This window comes from Coregonus lavaretus (genome assembly GCF_964263955.1).
Source record: "Coregonus lavaretus genome assembly, chromosome: 13".
Lineage (NCBI taxonomy): Eukaryota > Metazoa > Chordata > Actinopteri > Salmoniformes > Salmonidae > Coregonus > Coregonus lavaretus.
In genome coordinates this window covers 43,322,947-43,345,225 of record NC_140000.1, presented here as the reverse complement: position 1 = coordinate 43,345,225, position 22,279 = coordinate 43,322,947, and the positions used below count along the sequence as shown (strand labels likewise).

General features: G+C 45.3%; 1 protein-coding gene across 1 annotated transcript in view; it reads right to left on the bottom strand.

The window, feature by feature from the left end:
* LOC311140312 (CUGBP Elav-like family member 2) overlaps positions 1 to 22,279 on the bottom strand; it is a 102,632-nt gene that overhangs the window by 44,735 nt on the left and 35,618 nt on the right. The window contains exon 2 of the mRNA XM_084175318.1: positions 16,934 to 17,130. Coding sequence (XP_084031444.1) covers positions 16,934 to 17,130 — 197 coding nt within the window. The remainder of the gene's footprint in view (positions 1 to 16,933; positions 17,131 to 22,279) is intronic.

Sequence of the window (22,279 nt, the reverse complement as noted above, 5' to 3'; positions counted from 1 at the left end):
CATCCCAAATGGAGGCAGCAAACAATGTACCAGGCTAGCTGTGATTTACAACCTAATAGCAATATTTTTTGGACTACCAAGAAATGTATTGGTGAATGCATGCCTTAGTCTACGGCATGGAAAGTTGAGTCAAATATAACCTATTTTTAAAACCTCTTATAAAGTTAGTTTTGTAGCATAAACTGGGAATTTGATATTTTTGACTGATATTATGATTGTCTGTTTGTTTCATATCTGCAAAGTAGTTAAAACTCTGTCAGTTCCACTTTAAAAACTTTAGGTCACCGGTTACTTTGTGTGCTTAAATGTGCAATGATTTTTGCAATGGGAGGTAATAGTTGTACATTTCGATTGGGAAATGCTTAATGGTTGTGTTTTTGTATTCTTATGAATGAGATCTACTGGCTTATTATGTCAGAGTTTATGGACTGCTTATCCTTTATCATCATGCTGTGTGTGACTGCTGTCTTTCCATCGGCCCTATGAAGTGGTGTAGTGGTGCCTGGAGAAGTGGGTATACTCACATTTTGCCCATAAGTTCCCAAACGGCCAACCCAGCGAAGGAAAGGCACCCTGGGTGAAAAATCCTGTTTTCCTATGGTTTTTTTAATGAGTTTTCCTATAGATTTTTAAGATTTTCACTCTCAAAATCATACTTTTTTCTTTTAATAGAAAAAAGACACAAATGTGATGGTCTAAGTCCACATCAATCTGATTGGGTGGGCCTGTCAGTGCCTGGCTCCCCAGTTGGTGGCCTTCTGTCCACCCAGGCCCATCCATGTCTACGCCCCTGATGCAAACATCACATGATGACAATTGCGCATTACAAATAGCCTACTAACCAACACGTCGGAAGTAAACTTTTTCAATACCTAGTTTGCATGCCCATTGTTGCCTTAGTTAGCATTTACTGGTAGATATCATGAATTGAAATGTCTTTCCAACCCTACCGGCTACCGATGTCATTCTTCTGTGAGCTGCTCCAATGCCAAAACCAGTTGAGAACTGCACACTTGCTGCCTGCAGATGATATTCTGCTGCAACAAGGCTGTGTGGGCACATATGTGAATATATATATATAAAGCCTGTTAAGATATTAATGTTTCAAGAAAGGAGTATATATATACAGTGGGGAGAACAAGTATTTGATACACTGCCGATTTTGCAGGTTTTCCTACTTACAAAGCATGTAGAGGTCTGTAATTTTTATCATAGGTACACTTCAACTGTGAGAGACCGAATCTAAAACAAAAATCCAGAAAATCACATTGTATGATTTTTAAGTAATTAATTTGCATTTTATTGCATGACATAAGTATTTGATCACCTACCAACCAGTAAGAATTCCGGCTCTCACAGACCTGTTAGTTTTTCTTCAAGAAGCCCTCCTGTTCTCCACTCATTACCTATATTAACTGCACCTGTTTGAACTCGTTACCTGTATAAAAGACACCTGTCCACACACTCAATCAAACAGACTCCCACCTCTCCACAATGGCCAAGAGCTGTGTAAGGACATCAGGGATACAATTGTAGACCTGCACAAGGCTGGGATGGGCTACAGGACAATAGGCAAGCAGCTTGGTGAGAAGGCAACAACTGTTGGCGCAATTATTAGAAAATGGAAGAAGTTCAAGATGACGGTCAATCACCCTCGGTCTGGGGCTCCATGCAAGATCTCACCTCGTGGGGCATCAATGATCATGAGAAAGGTGAGGCATCAGCCCAGAACTACACGGCAGGACCTGGTCAATGACCTGAAGAGAGCTGGGACCACAGTCTCAAAGAAAACCATTAGTAACACACTACGCCGTCATGGATTAAAATCCTGCAGCGCACGCAATGTCCCCCTGCTCAAGCCAGCGCATGTCCAGGCCCGTCTGAAGTTTGCCAATGACCATCTGGATGATCCAGAGGAGGAATGGGAGAAGGTCATGTGGTCTGATGAGACAAAAATTGAGCTTTTTGGTCTAAACTCCACTCGCCGTGTTTGGAAGAAGAAGAAGGATGAGTACAACCCCAAGAACACCATCCCAACCGTGAAGCATGGAGGTGGAAACATCATTCTTTGGGGATGCTTTTCTGCAAAGGGGACAGGACGACTGCACCGTATTGAAGGGAGGATGGATGGGGCCATGTATCGCGTGATCTTGGCCAACAACCTCCTTCCCTCAGTAAGAACATTGAAGATGGGTCATGGCTGGGTCTTCCAGCATGACAACGACCCGAAACACACAGCCAGGGCAACTAAGGAGCGGCTCCGTAAGAAGCATCTCAAGGTCCTGGAGTGGCCTAGCCACTCTCCAGACCTGAACCCAATAGAAAATCTTTGGAGGGAGCTGAAAGTCCGTATTTCCCAGCGACAGCCCCGAAACCTGAAGGATCTGGAGAAGGTCTGTATGGAGGAGTGGGCCAAAATCCCTGCTGCAGTGTGTGCAAACCTGGTCAAGATCTACAGGAAACGTATGATCTCTGTAATTGCAAACAAATGTTTCTGTACCAAATATTAAGTTCTGCTTTTCTGATGTATCAAATACTTATGTCATGCAATAAAATGCAAATTAATTACTTAAAAATCATACAATGTGATTTTCTGGATTGTTGTTTTAGATTCTGCCTCTCACAGTTGAAGTATACCTATGATAAAAATTACAGACCTCTACATGCTTTATAAGTAGGAAAACCTGCAAAATCAGCAGTGTATCAAATACTTGTTCTCCCCACTGTGTATATGTATATATATATATATATTTGGCCTGGCGATGACTGAATGGAAGCTGATAAGTATGAGTGTTTTACTTCGCTGGTCTCGGGCAGAAATTACTAGTCCTCACTGTTCGAGACAGAATCAAGACAGAGTACAAATGTATTCGACAAGACCGAGACACTCAATGTTTGAGACCGCACTGCAGTGTTGAAATTAAACCTTAAATGCAGTTACAGTGCATTCGAAAAGTATTCAGACCCCTTGACTTTTTCCAAATTTCGTTACGTTACAGCTTTTTGTAAAATTGATTAAATTGTCCCCCCCCCCTCAATCTACACACAATACCCCATGACGACAAAGCAAAAACAGGTTTTTAGAAATTGTTGCTAATGTATAAAAAAACCCCCGGAAATATCACATTTACATAAGTATTCAGACCCTTTACTCAGTACTTTGTTGAAGCACCTTTGGCAGCGATTACAGTCTTCTTTGGTATGACGCTACAAGCTTGGCACACCTGGATTTGGGGAGTTTCTCCCATTCTTCTCTGCAGATCCTCTAAAGCTCTGTCTGGTTGGATGGGGAGTGTCGCTGCACAGCTATTTTCAAGTCTCTCCAGAGATGTTAGATCGGGTTCGAGTCCGGCCTCTGGCTGGGCCACTCAAGGACATTCAGAGACTTGTCCCGAAGCCACCCCTGCGTTGTCTTGGCTGTGTGCTTAGGGTTGTTGTCCTGTTGGAAGGTGAACCGTCGCCCCAGTCTGAGGTCCTGAGCGCTCTGGAGCAGGTTTTCATCAAGGATCTCTCTGTACTTTGCTCTGTTCATCTTTCCCTCGGTCCTGACTAGTCCCAGTCCCTGCCGCTGAAACACATTCCCTCAGCATGATGCTGCCACCACCATGCTTCACCGTTGGGATGGTGCCAGATGTGACGCTTGGCATTCAGGCCAAAGAGTTCAATCTTGGTTTCATCAGACCAAAGAATGCTCTCATGGTCTGAGAGTCTTTAGGTGCCTTTTGGCAAACTCCAAACGGGCTGTCATGTGCCTTTTACTGAGGAGTGGCTTCCATCTGGCCACTCTACCATAAAGGCCTGATTGGTGGAGTGCTGCAGAGATGGTTGTCCTTCTGGAAGGTTCTCCCATCTCCACAGAGTAACTCTGGAGCTCAGAGTGACCATTGGGTTCTTGGTCACCTCCCTGACCAAGGCCCTTCGCCCCCGATTGCTCAGTTTGGCCGGCGGCCAGCTCTAGGAAGAGTTTTGGTGGTTCCAAACTTCTTCCATTTAAGAATCATGGAGGCCACTGTGTTCTTGGGGACCTTCAATGCTGCAGAAATGTTTTGGTACCCTTCCCCAGATCTGTGCCTCGACACAATCTTGTCTCGGAGCTCTACGGACACTTCCTTCGACCTCATGGCTTGGTTTTTGCTCTGACATGCACTGTCAACTGTGGGACCTTATAAATCATGTCCAATCAATTGAATTTACCACAGGTGGACTCCAATCAAGTTGTAGAAACATCAAGGTTGATCAATGGAAACAGGATGCACCTGAGCTCAATTTCAAGTCTCATAGCAAAGGGTCTGAATAGTTATTTAAATAAGGTATTTTTTACTTTTTTTAAATAAATTTGCACAAAAAAAACAACAACCTGTTTTCACTTTGTCATCATTGGGTATTGTGTGTGGATTGATGAGGAAAAAAATTAAATTAATCAATTTTAGAATAAGGCTGTAACGTAACAAAATGTGGAAAGAGTCAAGGAGTCTGAATACTTTCCGAATGCACTGTATGTTTGTTTTCAAATCAATTCAACCATTAATACGTGCATTGTCATGTATCTAATTTTAGTCAGCATGACAACAACCATGAAGACCGTGTGTGGGACATTGAGTGCAAAGACACGTTTGTCTATGAGCCCGAGTGCCACTGGTCTCCTTACGTAAATGACTTTGACCAGGAGTTCGCCTTTGAATGCCCCAGAAACGATGTCCTCAATGGGATGAACAGCTATCATTCCAACCCCCATGAGGACAGAAGGTGAGTAGACCTCAACGTTCAACAGAGCCAAAATGTTGAAATAGTATTTGTTAAATTTTTCTAATACTTTGATTTAGCCTGCTTGGAGTGCCATATGAGCAGCATTTGCACTTTTGGGACTAGTCTATTGGTTCCAGCAAATGCAGCTGAAGTATTTGAAAGAAAACCAATATTTGAATCCAGGTTTGACATGAAGTGGTGTAGTGGTGCCTGGAGAAGTTTGGCAAACTCAAATTTTGGCAAACAGTTCCCAAACGGCCCACCCAGCGAAGGAAAGGCACCCTGTTATCCTATGTTTTTTTAATGAGTTTTCCTATAGATTTTTACTCTCAAAATCTCACCTTTTGGGTTTAAGTCTATAACAATGCTTAAACCACATCAATCTGATTGGGTGGGCCTGTCAGGGCCTGGCATCCAAGTGGGTAGCCCTCTGTCCACCCAGGCCCATCCATGTCTATGCCCCTGATGCAAACAACCATGCTGACAATTGTGCATCACAAATAGCCTACTAACAAACACTTCAGACTTAACTTTTCAATTCCTGGTTTGCATGCCCATTGTTGCCTTAGTATTTACTGGTAGATATCATTAATTGAAACGTCTTTCCTACCCTACCGGCTACCGATGTCATTCTTCTGTGAGCTGCTCCATGAGAACTGCACACTTGCTGCCTGCAGCAAGTAGGTAAGTAGGTAAGTAGGGGTAAGCTACATGTAGTGTTGAGTAAAGCTTAACCATGTATTAGATCGTAGGTAGGTAGTTAGCTGTAGTTAGGTATTGTATTTATTGTAGGTTAGTATTGTTGTTATTGTAGCTTTCCGTGGGTAATTTGTGGGTTAGTTTCGAGGCATGAGGCTAGCTAGCTAGCGGGTAGCTATTGGTAACGATTAGCAACGCTGGAGAGCTGGTTCCAACGGTAATGTACTCCTACCCAACGTTTAACTTTTGCTTAACCATGTATTAGATCGTAGGTAGGTAGCTAGCTGTAGTTAGGTATTGAATTTATTGTAGGTTAGTATTGTGGTTGTAGTAGCTTTCCATAGGTAATTGTGGACTAGTATCGAGGCACGAGGCTAGCTAGCTAGCGGGTAGCTATTGGTAACGATTAGCAACGCTGGAGAGCTGGTTCCAACGTTTAATTATTATTATTATTATTATTATTTATTTTTTTTTTTTTGCTGCGTTGTGAAGGGAACTCGACACGGACTTGAATTGTCTGTTTGGTGTGCTGACACACTCTTGGCAGTTTGTTGTGGCCAGGTGTTGATGCTAAGTTGTGTGTTAATAGATGCTAGCTTGCAGGTTGGCTACGGCGTCATAGCTAGGCTTCGTGGGTTGTTGTGGGTAGTTACTGTGTCTTGGCAGTGTCCTCGGCCGTGCCAGCTGTAGCACGAAGCTAGCTAGCTAGCCGTTCTTCAAACAGAGTCGACACAGTGGCCATTGCTAGCTACCCAACATGACCATTTGGCTGTACTGTAGTAGCTAACCACAATTTACTTGTCCTAGCTAGCCAACGTCTAATCATTGCTGCGTCATATAAGGAACTTGACACAGACACGAATGATCTGTTTAGTGTGATATCACAATATTGGTGGTTTGTTGTGACCAAGTGTTGGCGCTAAACGGTGTGTTATTGTTATTGGATGCTAGTCTGCTAGTTGGCTATGGAGTCATAGTTGGCTAGCTGAACAAAGTGGGTTGAGTCTACTCCTTTAAACATTGAACCGCTGTGGTTCACAACAATTCTGATTTCCAAAGGCGGAAGTTGGGAGAGTTTTTGTTCGGGTGGTTCAGTGAAACAATTTTAGTTTCCGAGCTAGAAGATTTGGTGAGGGAGGCCCTGCTCTCTCCACTCCCAGATGCTTAGCCCATTTCATTCCGATCTCCTCTGCATTTTTGTAGCCATTTGCTACAGCCTGTCAACTATGCCTCTGCCTATCCCTGTTCTCTCCTCTCTGCACAGGCTACACAAACGCACCACACCGCGTGGCTGCTGCCTCTCCAATTTGGTGGTCCCTGCACGCACCACCCACGTGGAGTTCCAGGTCGCAGGCAGCCTCTGGAACTGCCGTTCTGCTGCCAACAAAGCTGACTTCATCCCAGCCTATGCCAACCTCCAGTCCCTCGACTTCCTGGCGCTGACGGAAACATGGATCACCACTGAAAACACCGCTACTCCTACTGCTCTCTCCTCGTCTGACCATGTGTTCTCGCATACCCCGAGAGCATCTGGTCAGAGGGGTGGTGGTACAGGAATCCTCATCTCTCCCAAGTGGACATTCTCAATTTTTCCCCTAACCCATCTGTCTATCTCCTCATTTGAATTCCATGCTGTCACAGTCACTAGCCCATTTAAGCTTAATATCCTTGTCATCTATCGCCCTCCAGGTTCCCTTGGAGAGTTCATCAATGAGCTTGACGCCTTGATAAGTTCCTTCCCTGAGGATGGCTCACCCCTCACAGTTTTGGGGGATTTCAACCTCCCTATGTCCACATTTGACTCATTTCTCTCTGCCTCCTTCTTTCCACTCCTCTCCTCTTTTGACCTCACCCTCTCACCGTCCCCCCCTACTCACAAGGCAGGCAATACGCTTGACCTCATCTTCACTAGATGCTGCTCCTCTACTAATCTCACTGCAACTCCCCTCCAAGTCTCCGACCACTACTTTGTTTCCTTTTCTCTCTCACTCTCCTCCCACACTACTCACTCTGCCCCTACACAGATGGTAATGCGCCGCCGCAACCTTCGCTCTCTCTCTCCCACTACTCTCTCCTCTTCCATCCTATCATCTCTTCCCTCTGCTCAATCCTTCTCCCTCCAATCTCCTGATTCTGCCTCCTCAACCCTCCTCTCCTCCCTTTCTGCATCCTTTGACTCTCTGTGTCCCCTATCCTCACGGCCGGCTCGGTCCTCCCCTCCAGCTCCGTGGCTTGATGACTCATTGCGAGCTCACAGAACAGAGCTCCGGGCAGCGGAGCGGAAATGGAAGAAAACTAAATTCCCTGCCGACCTGGCATCTTTTCACTCCCTCCTCTCTACATTTTCTTCATCTGTTTCTGCTGCTAAGGCCACCTTCTACCACTCTAAATTCCAAGCATCTGCCTCTAACCCTAGGAAGCTCTTTGCCACATTTTCCTCCCTCCTGAATCCTCCCCCCCCCCTCCCCCCCTCCTCTCTCTCTGTGGATGACTTCGTCAACCACTTTGAAAAGAAGGTTGACGACATCCGATCCTTGTTTGTTAAGCCTAATGACACTGCTGGTCCTGCTCACACTGCCCTACCCTATGCTTTGACTTCTTTCTCCCCTCTCTCTCCAGATAAGATCCTGCGACTTGTGACTGCAGGCCGCCCAACAACCTGCCCGCTTGACCCCATCCCCTCCTCCCTTCTCCAGACCATCTCCGGTGACCTTCTCCCCTACCTCACCTCGCTGATCAACTCATCCTTGACCGCTGGCCATGTCCCTTCCGTCTTCAAGAGAGCGAGAGTTACTCCCCTTCTCAAAAAACCAACACTCGACCCCACTGATGTCAACAACTACAGACCAGTATCCCTTCTTTCTTTTCTTTCCAAAACTATTGAGCGTGCCGTCTTTAGCCAACTCTCTTGCTATCTCTCTCAGAATGACCTTCTTGATCCAAACCAATCAGGTTTCAGGACTGGTCATTCAACTGAGACTGCTCTTCTCTGTGTCACAGAGACTCTCCGCACTGCTAAAGCTAACTCTCTCTCCTCTGCTCTTGTCCTTCTAGATCTGTCTGCTGCCTTTGATACTGTGAACCATCAGATCCTCCTCTCCACCCTCTCCGAAATGGGCATCTCCGGCGCGGCTCACTCCTGGATTGCGTCCTACCTGACCGGTCGCTCCTACCAAGTGGCGTGGCGGGAAGCTGTCTCCGCACCACGTGCTCTCACCACTGGTGTCCCCCAGGGATCGGTTTTGGGCCCTCTCCTTTTCTCCCTATACACCAAGTCACTTGGCTCTGTCATATCCTCACATGGCCTTTCCTATCATTGCTACGCTGACGATACACAACTAATCTTCTCCTTTCCCCCTTCTGATCACCAGGTGGCGAATCGCATCTCTGCATGTCTGGCAGACATATCAGTATGGATGACGGATCACCACCTCAAGCTGAACCCTGGCAAGACGGAGCTGCTCTTCCTCCCCGGGAAGGACTGCCCGTTCCATGATCTCGCCATCACGGTAGACAACTCCGCTGTGTCCTCCTCCCAGAGTGCGAAGAGCCTAGGCGTGACCCTGGACAACACCCTGTCGTTCTCCGCCAACATCAAGGCGGTGACCCGCTCCTGCAGGTTCATGCTCTACAACATTCGGAGAGTGCGACCCTGCCTTACACAGGAAGCGGCGCAGGTCCTGGTCCAGGCACTTGTCATCTCCCGTCTGGACTACTGCAACTCGCTGTTGGCTGGGCTCCCTGCCTGTGCCATTAAACCCCTACAACTCATCCAGAATGCCGCAGCCCGTCTGGTGTTCAACCTTCCCAAGTTCTCTCACGTCACCCCCCTCCTCCGCACACTCCACTGGCTTCCAATTGAAGCTCGCATCCGCTACAAGACCATGGTGCTTGCCTTTGGAGCAGTGAGGGGAACGGCACCCCTGTACCTTCAGGCTCTGATCAGTCCCTACACCCAAACGAGGACATTGCGTTCATCCACCTCTGGCCTGCTGGCTCCCCTTCCTCTGCGGAAGCACAGCTCCCCCTCAGCCCAGTCAAAACTGTTCGCTGCTCTGGCACCCCAATGGTGGAACAAGCTCCCTCACGACGCCAGGACAGCGGAGTCACTCACCACCTTCCGGAGACATTTGAAACCCCACCTCTTTAAGGAATACCTGGGATAGGCTAAAGTATTCCTTCTAACCCCCCCCCCCCCCCCCCCAAATTGTAAAGTGGTTATCCCACTGGCTATAGGGTGAACGCACCAATTTGTGAGTCGCTCTGGCTAAGAGCGTCTGCTAAATGACGTTAATGTGCCCTTGAGCAAGGCACTTAACCCTAATTGCTCCTGTAAGTCGCTCTGGTTAAGAGCGTCTGCTAAATGACTAAAATGTAAATGTATGTAAAATATGATATTCCACTGAAACTAGGCTATGTGCGCGGCGCGCATGTGAATACTGTATATTTCACGTGCTTTGCGATCGTGTAGGCTACTTTATGCATGATTTCTCTATTGTACTACATCATTGATAAGTCGTATACCTCCACTACACTACTTTGATACGCATCGGTGGGGATTAAGAAGTGAGTATACACAATGCTCACTGAAAAAAAGTGGGTGTACGGCTTATACCTGCATATAGCCTCCAATACACCACTGGCCCTTTGTGTTTTACAAAAAGTGCACTATCCTACATGACTACGCTGGTATTACGGTTGCTGTCCTTTCAGATACACGAACCTGTCACACACTGAAGGCCTATAGGTTTGCCACTACACAAACATGTTTATAATAAACTCAGCAAATAAATAAACGTCCTCTCATTGTCAACTGCGTATATTTTCAGCAAACGTGTAAATATTTGTATGAACATAAGATTCAACAACAGACATAAACTGAACAAGTTCCACAGACAACAGGTCCCAGACGTGCTCAATGGGATTGAGATCCGGGCTCTTCGCTGGCCATGGCAGAACACTGACATTCCTATCTTGCAGGAAATCACGCACAGAACGAGCAGTATGGCTGGTGGCATTGTCATGCTGGAGGGTCATGTCAGGATGAGCCTGCAGGAAGGGTACCACATGAGGGAGGAGGATGTCTTCCCTGTAACGCACAGCGTTGAGATTGCCTGCAATGACAACAAGCTCAGTCCGATGATGCTGTGACACACCGCCCCAGACCATGACGGACCCTCCACCTCCAAATCGATCCCGCTCCAGAGTACAGGCCTCGGTGTAACGCTCATTCCTTCGACGATAAACGTGAATCCGACCATCACCCCTGGTGAGACAAAACCGCAACTCGTCAGTGAAGAGCACTTTTTGCCAGTCCTGTCTGGTCCAGCAACGGTGGGTTTGTGCCCATAGGCTTCCTTGTTGCCGGTGATGTCTGGTGAGGACCTGCCTTACAACAGGCCTACAAGTCCTCAGTCCAGCCTCTCTCAGCCTATTGCGGACAGTCTGAGCACTGATGGAGGGATTGTGCGTTCCTGGTGTAACTCGGGCAGTTGTTGTTGCCATCCTGTACCTGTCCCGCAGGTGTGATGTTCGGATGTACCGATCCTGTGCAGGTGTTGTTACACGTGGTCTGACACTGCGAGGACGATCAGCTGTCCGTCCTGTAGCGCTGTCTTAGGCGTCTCACAGTACGGACATTGCAATTTATTGCCCTGGCCATATCTGCAGTCCTCATGCCTCCTTGCAGCATGCCTAAGGCACGTTCACGCAGATGAGCAGGGACCATGGGCATCTTTCTTTTGGTGTTTTTCAGAGTCAGTAGAAAAGCCTCTTTAGTGTCCTAAGTTTTCAGAACTGTGACCTTAATTGCCTACCGTCTGTAAGCTGTTAGTGTCTTAATGACCGTTCCACAGGTGCATGTTCATTAATTGTTTATGGTTCATTGAACAAGCATGGGAAACAGTGTTTAAACCCATTACAATGAAGATCTGTGAAGTTATTTGGATTTTTACAAATTATCTTTGAAAGACAGGGTCCTGAAAAAGGGATGTTTCTTTTTTTGCTGAGTTTAGATATAAAGGCTGTTAAGATACTGTATTAATGTTTCAAGAAAGGAGTGTATATACAGTGGGGAAAAAAAGTATTTAGTCAGCCACCAATTGTGCAAGTTCTCCCACTTAAAAAGATGAGAGAGGCCTGTAATTTTCATCATAGGTACACGTCAACTATGACAGACAAATTGAGAATTTTTTTTCTCCAGAAAATCACATTGTAGGATTTTTTATGAATTTATTTGCAAATTATGGTGGAAAATAAGTATTTGGTCACCTACAAACAAGCAAGATTTCTGGCTCTCACAGACCTGTAACTTCTTCTTTAAGAGGCTCCTCTGTCCTCCACTCGTTACCTGTATTAATGGCACCTGTTTGAACTTGTTATCAGTATAAAAGACACCTGTCCACAACCTCAAACAGTCACACTCCAAACTCCACTATGGCCAAGACCAAAGAGCTGTCAAAGGACACCAGAAACAAAATTGTAGACCTGCACCAGGCTGGGAAGACTGAATCTGAAATAGGTAAGCAGCTTGGTTTGAAGAAATCAACTGTGGGAGCAATTATTAGGAAATGGAAGACATACAAGACCACTGATAATCTCCCTCGATCTGGGGCTCCACGCAAGATCTCACCCCGTGGGGTCAAAATGATCACAGGAACGGTGAGCAAAAATCCCAGAACCACACAAGGGGACCTAGTGAATGACCTGCAGAGAGCTGGGACCAAAGTAACAAAGCCTACTACCATCAGTAACACACTACGACGCCAGGGACTCAAATCCTGCAGTGCCAGACGTGTCCCCCTGCTTAAGCCAGTACATGTCCAGGCCCGTCTGAAGTTTGCTAGAGTGCATTTGGATGATCCAGAAGAGGATTGGGAGAATGTCATATGGTCAGATGAAACCAAAATAGAACTTTTTGGTAAAAACTCAACTCGTCGTGTTTGGAGGACAAAGAATGCTGAGTTGCATCCAAAGAACACCATACCTACTGTGAAGCATGGGGGTGGAAACATCATGCTTTGGGGCTGTTTTTCTGCAAAGGGACCAGGACGACTGATCCGTGTAAAGGAAAGAATGAATGGGGCCATGTATCGTGAGATTTTGAGTGAAAACCTCCGTCCATCAGCAAGGGCATTGAAGATGAAACGTGGCTGGGTCTTTCAGCATGACAATGATCCCAAACACACCGCCCGGGCAACGAAGGAGTGGCTTCATAAGAAGCATTTCAAGGTCCTGGAGTGGCCTAGCCAGTCTCCAGATCTCAACCCCATAGAAGATCTTTGGAGGGAGTTGAATGGGCCAAAATACCAGCAACAGTGTGTGAAAACCTTGTGAAGACTTACAGAAAACGTTTGACCTGTGTCATTGCCAACAAAGGGTATATAACAAAGTATTGAGAAACTTTTGTTATTGACCAAATACTTATTTTCCACCATAATTTGCAAATAAATTCATTAAAAATCCTACAATGTGATTTTCTGGATTTTATTTTCTCATTTTGTCATAGTTGACGTGTACCTATGATGAAAATTACAGGCCTCTCTCATCTTTTTAAGTGGGAGAACTTGCACAATTGGTGGCTGACTAAATACTTTTTTTCCCCACTGTATTTGGCCTGGCAAAGCGGTTTTATGCGCTGACTGAATGGAAGCTGATAATTATGAGTTTTTTACTCCGCTGGTCTCGGGAAAATATTCCGAGTCCTCACTGTCGGAGACAGAGCCAAGACCGAGTACAAATGTATCCGACACAGAGACAAGACCGAGACACTCAATATGTGGTCTCCAGACCAGTCTCGAGTACTACAACACTGAGTGTACTGTGAATAGCCTCTCTCTCTCTCTCTCTCAACATTTATATTAAGTCCAACAAGGCATAAAGCACACCACACACACTCCACTAGAGATACACACACATGCAGGCCTACACAAAACACACAGAGGAGAAAGAAAATATATACACACACAGAGAGAGGGGAGGTGGGAGTAGAGAGCAGCCTGTGAGAGGAATAGAGATTAGGAGAGAGACTGTGTTCATAAATGCTTTATTACTACTGAAGGAGCCTTTTGACTGCACAAAGAACCTGTGGCCTTCTCACACTGTCAATAACAACATCCACAACCACAGGTCCACACCATCATAGTAGACAGAGAGAGAGAGAGAGAGAGAATACTCGATAAAGCATGAGAGGAGTGGATTGATAGAGGGGGGAGAGAGTGAGACAAGGGGGTTGGGAGGTATAATCAGCCATAGTGGCCTGTGTTGAGAAGATTGGATCTTTGACTGGCAATATCTCTTCATATCCACTGTACCTTCAGACAAGATTAGGACACACAGCACTTTACACTTTACAAATCCACCACAACTATCTGTGGAGAAATAGCTTCAAATTAAATCCTCAAAACGCTGTTCCCTGGCTAACCCCGAACACACACAGAGTAGGCTTCCAGCACTGCACTGCTCTCCTATCCAGGCAACTAGCTTCACCACTGAGGCATGCCAATTCACGCACTCTCAAACACACACACACACACACACACACACGTCTCACCCTCCAATCCTCCAGCCCCCCATTATAAAATCCACCTGCAGTCGCTCATTAATTGGACTTGGGTAGACTGCTAACAAAGCGAATGTCTTGTTATGGCAATCTAATTGGCTGTGCTGCTTTAGGAAAGAATGAAATAAATCAGTGTTCCGACTCAGGTCGGCCCGGTCTCTACTGAATCCATTAGAGGAGATAATTGTGTTGGAGGCAAAGCGTTTGCCGAGCGTTACCTCAGCGTTGTGGGAGAATGCGGTTGAATTAGAATTGTAACAGTGAATGTGTGCCATTGGAGAGATGGATGCCCCTGGATACTACAGTGGGAAACCCCAGAGGGGATGTATAATGAGAGTGGTGATGGAGAAACAGATACTGTGAGCTATTATTATATTTCAGCATGTGTGTGTGTGTGTGTGTGTGTGTTGCTGATATGAGTTGTCGTTCTTTCAGACACCATGTCTGGAGAATTGTGTAGTATATACAACTTGCTAATGAAGACATTAAACCCATTGTGTGTGTGTGTGTGTGTGTGTGTGTGTGTGTGTGTGTGTGTGTGTGTGTGTGTGTGTGTTGCTGATATGAGTTGTCGTTCTTTCAGACACCATGTCTGGAGAATTGTGTAGTATATACAACTTGCTAATGAAGACATTAAACCCATTGTGTGTGTGTGTGTGTGTGTGCGCACGCGCGCATGTGTGCATGCTGTGCCTCCGTACCCATGAGGACAGGCGGGATCATTAAGATTAATGACATAGTATGTCCCCTGCCAACACACACACACACACACACACACACACACACACACACACACACACACACACACACACACACACACACACAAAACTGTGCTGTACACACCCGGCTAGACAACAGATGCAAACAAACCTGGGATGCAAACTGTTTGAGAGAGAGGAGGACCGTCTTTGTTTACCCCTCTGGGCCTCTCTCCTCTCCTCCCTCTCTCATCCCCCTCTCGCCCCTCTCTCAGTGCTAAATCAAATTCTCTCTCGCTCTCTCCACTCATCTGTTTATTGACTCTTAACACATTAAAGCAACAGCAGCCAAACTAAACTGTCCAGACTGCACTGGCCAGCGTTCACACAGATACACACCATCCATCAGATAGTCCAGGCCTGGGACCAGACTCAACTCAACTAGCAGCTGCCCTTCCTGCAGAATAACCATCTAAAAGACAACCAGACCACTCAGATGGGAAACACAGTCTACGAACCCACTGGTGTAAAACGTATTAATTGTGCATGAAACATTTAAGAAAATATTTACTATAAGCATCAATAACAGTATGTGTATGGAGGAATGTGTGTATCAACTCAAAAATGTATATCTACCATCAATGGATTAGAGAGGAATGGAGAGAGAGAGAAGGAGAGAAAATAAAATTAAAATAAACTCCACTTCACAAATCCAAATTACTCTAGTAATAGTCAAGAGAGAGAGAGAGCCGCTGACCCCGCCTCTGGATCGCCAAGGGCGACGGAGCACACTCACTCAACCGTCTAACTGAGACCACTCTGAAAATATGGTCATTAATTTAAGCTAAACAGACCGGGGGGAAAGGGGCACAGTTTCCTTGACACCAATGAAATGAGAATAAGCTCCAGTGCAACTGTGGAGTCGAGAGGGGCCATTGCGGCTCCACTGAGTGAGAGGGCTCTGACAAGGCCATGCCGCGCTAGAGTGCGCTTACTTAACGACAAGAAAACAACAGCGCCTAAAGCCTGGGAATATACAAGCCTAGTCAGAGCACTATCAAACAGTCAATTTCCTGTTCAATCCAATCCTCCATTTTACAGGCCAGAGAAAGAGAGAGAGCGAGAGATGGAGAGATTGTTGAGAGTGTTTACAGTCTCAAGGAAGAGAGGAGAGGCTGTTTTCCCTCCTTAAAGTAAAGTGTCTATGAGTGACGCTCTCCCACACTTTGATTCATCAAGCAGAGAAATCAGAACAACTCAAGGGCTTAGCGACAGAGAAAGACACAATGGAAGAAGAGAGGAGAGGTTGAAGAGAGCAGTTTATTGGCCTCATCTCCTATGGAGACAAAAAGAGAAAAGAGTAATCCAGAGGTTAGGGACACAGAGAGAGGAGAAGCTGCGGAGAGATGGAGAGGGAGAAAGGGAGAGAGAGAGAGAGAGAGACACACACACACACAAGCATGCACACACACGCATTAGAACACAGCACGTGACAGTGAGCTTAGGCCGAATGATTTGATTTAGGTGTGTCCCTGTCTCCTCTTGGCAGACTGGTGAATTACTATGTTAAGGCTTGTGGGAGCTTGTGACTCAGAAAGAGAGAGAGGGATGGAGAAAGAGAGGAGGGAAAAGAGAGCAAAACAGAGAGATGCTGTGGGGATGGGAGGGAAATCTCTTGCTGCCTCTTTTCCATTCTTCCTAATTTAGTGAAGATAAATAACATATGACATAAACAGGGGTGTCTGCAGCGGCCTTTACCGAAATCCCCTCTCTCTACGTCTCCCTGTCCCCCATACATCTTCCGTCTGCCTACTCCACTGTCTCCTCATGCTGCCTGTCATCACGGTGCATTCTGTGGTCTCTCTCTGAGTTTGATGTGTGTCTGCTAATGTGGCAGCAGCATTGTCTCATTGCTGCTGCCTCATGTTTTCTCTGACTTGACAAGTTCATCAGGAAAAGGTGGATGAGATGAAAATGTAGATATCAATTGTGTTTGTGTTAAAGACACAGTTTCAGAGAAATATCAGGCTGGCATTGATGGCATTTATCCTGGTGTACTGTACAGTATGCTTTTATGTTTATTCCTTGCATTTGCTCTGTGGAGGATTCCATAAGCTGTGAGTGAGTGAGTGATTCTCCATCTTATCTTTGTTTGGCTGTTGTGTGTGTGTGTGTGTGTGTGTGTGTGTGTGTGTGTATGTGTGTGTGTACGACCGTCTCTCCACCATACCTTTGCTCTGTGGAGGGTTCTGGCTGCGGTCTCGGAGGATGTTGATCTGATAGACAGCCCCGTAGGGCTCAAACAGCTCCTTCAGTTCCTTCTCTGACCAGGAGCGAGGGATCTGGCCCACGAACATCTTGATGGCGTCTGGGTCGGGCTGGTCCGAATGCTCCAATGCCCCGTTCATCTTCCCGGCCGTGCCGTTACTGAAAAGAGACAACAGGGGGCGCTAGGTTACATAACAGATCATAGAAGCTACATCTGACATAACATGGAAGATGTGGAAGTACACAGTATTGACATTCTCAGGAAGATGGGAAGGAGAGGTCCACTGGGGTAGCAGCTGGCTCAAGGCTGGGTTCACTGTGTAGCCTGTAATGTTCAGGTTATGTTCAGCAGAAAAATAAGTAAATAACTAAATAAATACATCCCGCGCCTTGAAAGTACGTCTTGGAGAACATAAATCCACTATTAGACGTCAAGATATCACCTTGCCAGTTGCGAGACACTTCATAAAACAAAATCATAAAAAGTTCACCCACTTCAAAGAGAAGCCATGTGAATATATCAATACAATTCTGTATCTCCACACGGTTTAAATGAATAATTAGATTTCACCTCCTTCCTATAAGCTACATTTAGACTGTTATACAAGAACACTGTCCAGATCAGATTTTGCATATCGAGACATTTTGCATATATTTATGAGTTGGCTCCACATATTTATGAACGGCTTTGCCTAATGTCCTTTGTGGTGGGCTATCTCATTAATTGATGTGATGTATTTAGGTGAACGGACACCTGCGGCGATTGATTTGTGAGTTGCCCATCGTGCCCACTCCCATACCCTATAATTCTGTATCTTTTTGTGACTCATTTGTATACAGGTAGACCAGAGGGGCCATGTCCCTGATTGACATATGAGTAGCATCCCTGATTAGAAGCATCTGCCACTCATCTGTTGTTCTTTACAAATGTTGTTTTGAATTAAATAAAAGTGTACCTACACACTGAAGAAGGCTGTGAAGCCGAAACGTCTGTGTATGCTATCCCTGATGCAGTAAAAAAAAATAAAAAAATCTAATAATGAAGTAAGCTTTATGCAACATATTTTTGGGTGCGAACCCATTACACCTCTTTGTTCAGCTCAAAATGATAAACAGCACAATCCCTAGTAAGGGGAGCTTCCATACATACAGTTGAAGTCGTACGTTTACATACACTTAGGTTGGAGTCATTAAAATTCGTTTTTCAACCACTCCACAAATTTCTTGTTAACAAACTATAGTTTTGGCAAGTCGGTTAGGACATCTACTTTGTGCATGACACAAGTAATTTTTCCAACAATTGTTTACAGACAGATTATTTCACTGTTTCACAATTCCAGTGGGTCAGAAGTTTACATACACTAAGTTGACTGTGCCTTTAAACAGCTTGGAAAATTCCAGAAAATGATGTCATGGCTTTAGAAGCTTCTGATAGGCTAATTGACATAATTTGAGTCAATTGGAGGTGTACCTGTGGATGTATTTCAAGGCCTACCTTCAAACTCAGTGCCTCTTTGCTTGACATCATGGGAAAATCAAAAGAAATCAGCCAAGACCTCAGAAAACAAATTGTAGACCTCCACAAGTCTGGTTCATCCTTGGGAGCAATTTCCAAATGCCTGAAGGTACCACGTTCATCTGTACAAACACTAGTACGCAAGTATAAACACCACGCAGCCGTCATACCACTCAGGAAGGAGACGCATTCTGTCTCCTAGAGATTAACGTACTTTGGTGCAAAAAGTGCAAATCAATCCCAGAACAACAGCAAAGGACCTTGTGAAGATGCTGGAGGAAACAGGTACAAAAGTATCTATATCCACAGTAAAACGAGTGCTATATCGACATAACCTGAAAGGCCGCTCAGCAAGGAAGAAGCCATTGCTCCAAAACCACCATAAAAAAGCCAGACTACGGTTTGCAACTGCACATGGGGACAAATATCATACCTTTTGGAGAAATGTACTCTGGTCTGATGAAACAAAAATTTAACTGTTTGGCCATAATGACCATCGTTATGTTTGGAGGAAAAAGGGTGCTGCTTGCAAGCCGAAGAACACCATCCCAACCGTGAAGCACGGGGGGGTGGCAGCATCATGCTGTGGGGGTGCTTTGCTGCATGAGGGACTGGTGCACTTCACAAAATAGATGGCATCGTGAGGAAGGAAAATTGTGTGGATATATTGAAGCAACATCTCAAGACATCAGTCAGGAAGTTAAAGCTTGGTCGCAAATGACCCCAAGCATACTTCAAAAGTTGTGGCAAAATGGCTTAAGGACAACAAAGTCAAGGTATTGGAGTGGCCATCACAAAGCCCTGACCTCAATCCTATAGAACATTTGTGGGCAGAACTGAAAAAGCTAGTGCGAGCAAGGAGGCCTACAATCCTGACTCAGTTACACCAGCTCTGTCAGGAGGAATGGGCCAAAATTCACTCAATTTATTGTGGGAAGCTTGTGGAAGGCTACCCGAAACGTTTGACCCAAGTTAAACAATTTAAAGGCAATGCTACCAAATACTAATTGAGTGTATGTAAACTTCTGACCCACTGGGAATGTGATGAAAGAAATAAAATAATTCTCTCTATTATTCTGACAATTCACATTCTTAAAATAAAGTGGTGATCCTAACTGACTAAAAGACAGGGCATTTTTACTAGGATTAAATGTCAAGAATTGTGAAAAACTGAGTTTAAATGTATTTGGCTAAGGTGTATGTAAACTTCCGACTTCAACTATACATTATTTATTCCACATAACATGATTTCAAGAAAACACATTCCCTGGTATTGCTTCTCTGAGCAAGTAGGCCTTGCACTCCATTATAAAAGTACAAGATAAAAGGGGACAGTAACACCAGGGAATGTCTGTGTGTGTTTTTTGGTTTTACTATCCTTGTGGGGACCAGAAGTCCTCACAAGGAATATTAAAACAAGGACAATTCAGACAAGTGGGGACATTTCGCCAGTCCCCACAAGGAAACATTTTTTTTAGGCTCAAGGGTTAGGTTTAGGGTTACAATTAGGGTTAGGGTTAGAATTAGGAGTTAAGGTTAGGGGAAATAGGACTTTGAATGGGAACCAATTGTTTGGTCCCCACAAGGATAGTGAAACAAATGTGTGTGTGTGTGTGTGTGTGTGTGTGTGTGTGTGTGTGTGTAGTGATGAGCAGAGGGAATGTGTGGTGTTAATGCAGGTCTGGCTCATTCTGTAGAAGGGATTTAGACTGCTGAGTGCTGACGGACTGGACTACATTACAACACACTACACTACATGACATGGTACCGTCACACAGTTAAGTCAGTTCATGTTTTTAAGTCTCTAATGTTTCATTTTTCTGCTTCTTTCTCTCTGCTCAAGTAATCGATGTTGTCACGAATCACATTCAATTGTGTGTGTCAAATAAAAACTTGGTACGCTTTTTAAAAGAGAAAATCAACCACCCTCAGTTGTAATCCCTCAGTGGCCTTCAGAAGATAAATGGTGTTTGCGACTCCGCACACAAACACGCACACGCACACACACACACCACTCCCTGACGGGGACAATCTGGGATCACAATGGCTTGTTTTACATCTTAACGATTTCTCTAAAACGTCCCCCAGCATCGAACAATCAGCACAGTTGCCATTGATCCCAGGGCGAACTGCATGAATAGGTCTAGAGAGTACCGGCACATACACAGTCTCAGTCTGCACCTCAGCCTGCGGTGCCACGGAACGAGAGTAAAAACCCAAACTAAACAAGCTTAAGTCGATGCTTTATTGCTCTTGTTTCACTTTTGTTATTCTCCACAGGAGAAAGGAGAGAGAGCATTATCTTAAGAGGCAGAAACAAAACAAGCCCAAATCCCATGCTTGGCTAGCTGACAGCCGTAATACCACTCTATACAGCTCAGGGAGAGAGGGAGGAAAAGAGGGAGGGAGGGAATAAAAAGAGAGAAGAAGAGAGAAGGAAGGAGGGAAGTAATAAAAAGAGAGAAGAAGAGAGAAGGAAGGAGGGAAGGAATAAAAAGAGAGAAGAAGAGAGAAGGAAGGAGGGAAGGAATAAAAAGAGAGAAGAAGAGAGAAGGAAGGAGGGAAGGAATAAAAAGAGAGAAGAAGAGAGAAGGAAGGAGGGAAGGAATAAAAAAAGAGAAGAAGAGAGAAGGGAGGAGGGAAGGAATAAAAAAAGAGAAGAGAAAAGGAAGGAGGGAAGGAATAAAAAAAGAAGAAGAGAGAAGGAATGAGGGAAGGAATAAAAAGAGCAGAAGAGAAGGAAGGAGGGAAGGAATAAAAAGAGAGAAGAAGAGAGAAGGAAGGAGGGAAGGAATAAAAAAGAGAAGAAGAGAGAAGGGAGGAGGGAAGGGATAAAAAAAGAGAAGAGAGAAGGAAGGAGGGAAGGAATAAAAAGAGAGAAGAAGAGAGAAGGAAGGAGGGAAGGAATAAAAAGAGAGAAGAAGAGAGAAGGAAGGAGGGAAGGAATAAAAAAAGAGAAGAGAGAAGGAAGGAGGGAAGGAATAAAAAGAGAGAAGAAGAGAGAAGGAAGGAATAAAAAGAGAGAAGAAGAGAGAAGGAAGGAGGGAAGGAATAAAAAGAGAGAAGAAGAGAGAAGGAAGGAGGGAAGGAATAAAAAAAGAGAAGAAAGAAGGAAGGAGGGAAGGAATAAAAAAAGAAGAAGAGAGAAGGAAGGAGGGAAGGAATAAAAAGAGAGAAGAAGAGAGAAGGAAGGAGGGCAGGAATAAAAAGAGGGAAGAAGAGAGAAGGAAGGAATAAAAAGAGAGAACGAGGGAGAGAGAGAAAACATACAGACCTTTGAACACGGCATATCCATCTCTTGCAGAAAGAGCCCAGGCGTTCGGCAGAAACGCCCCATTCTTTAAAGGACTTAAAGGACATGTCAAATAAATGACCAAGCCAGAGAACGAGGGAACGAGTGCTAACGGTCCCCGCGGCAATCACTCCACTGTAAGCTGGACGATAAATCCCAGCCAGAGCGCCGAGGGGACCAGGCTGGAGTTACGGCCCCGATGAACACCAAGTGTTACGCCAACGTTCACACTCATAAAGCAGAGCGTTGCTTGAACATTAGACATTTAAAAACGGGAGATGAACGGCTCCCCTGGCACACAGCACAGCCATGACACCTGCAGTATATCCATCCCTAGACACCCCAGGAAGCACACAACAACCCACTAACACACTCTGTGTAAAAGGCCTGTTTGTGTGATGTGTGTGTGTGTGTGTGTGTGTGTGTGTGTGTGTGTGTGTGTGTGTGTGAGAGAGAGAGACAGAGACATTCCCTCATTGTTGTGCGGATGTTCGAGGCCT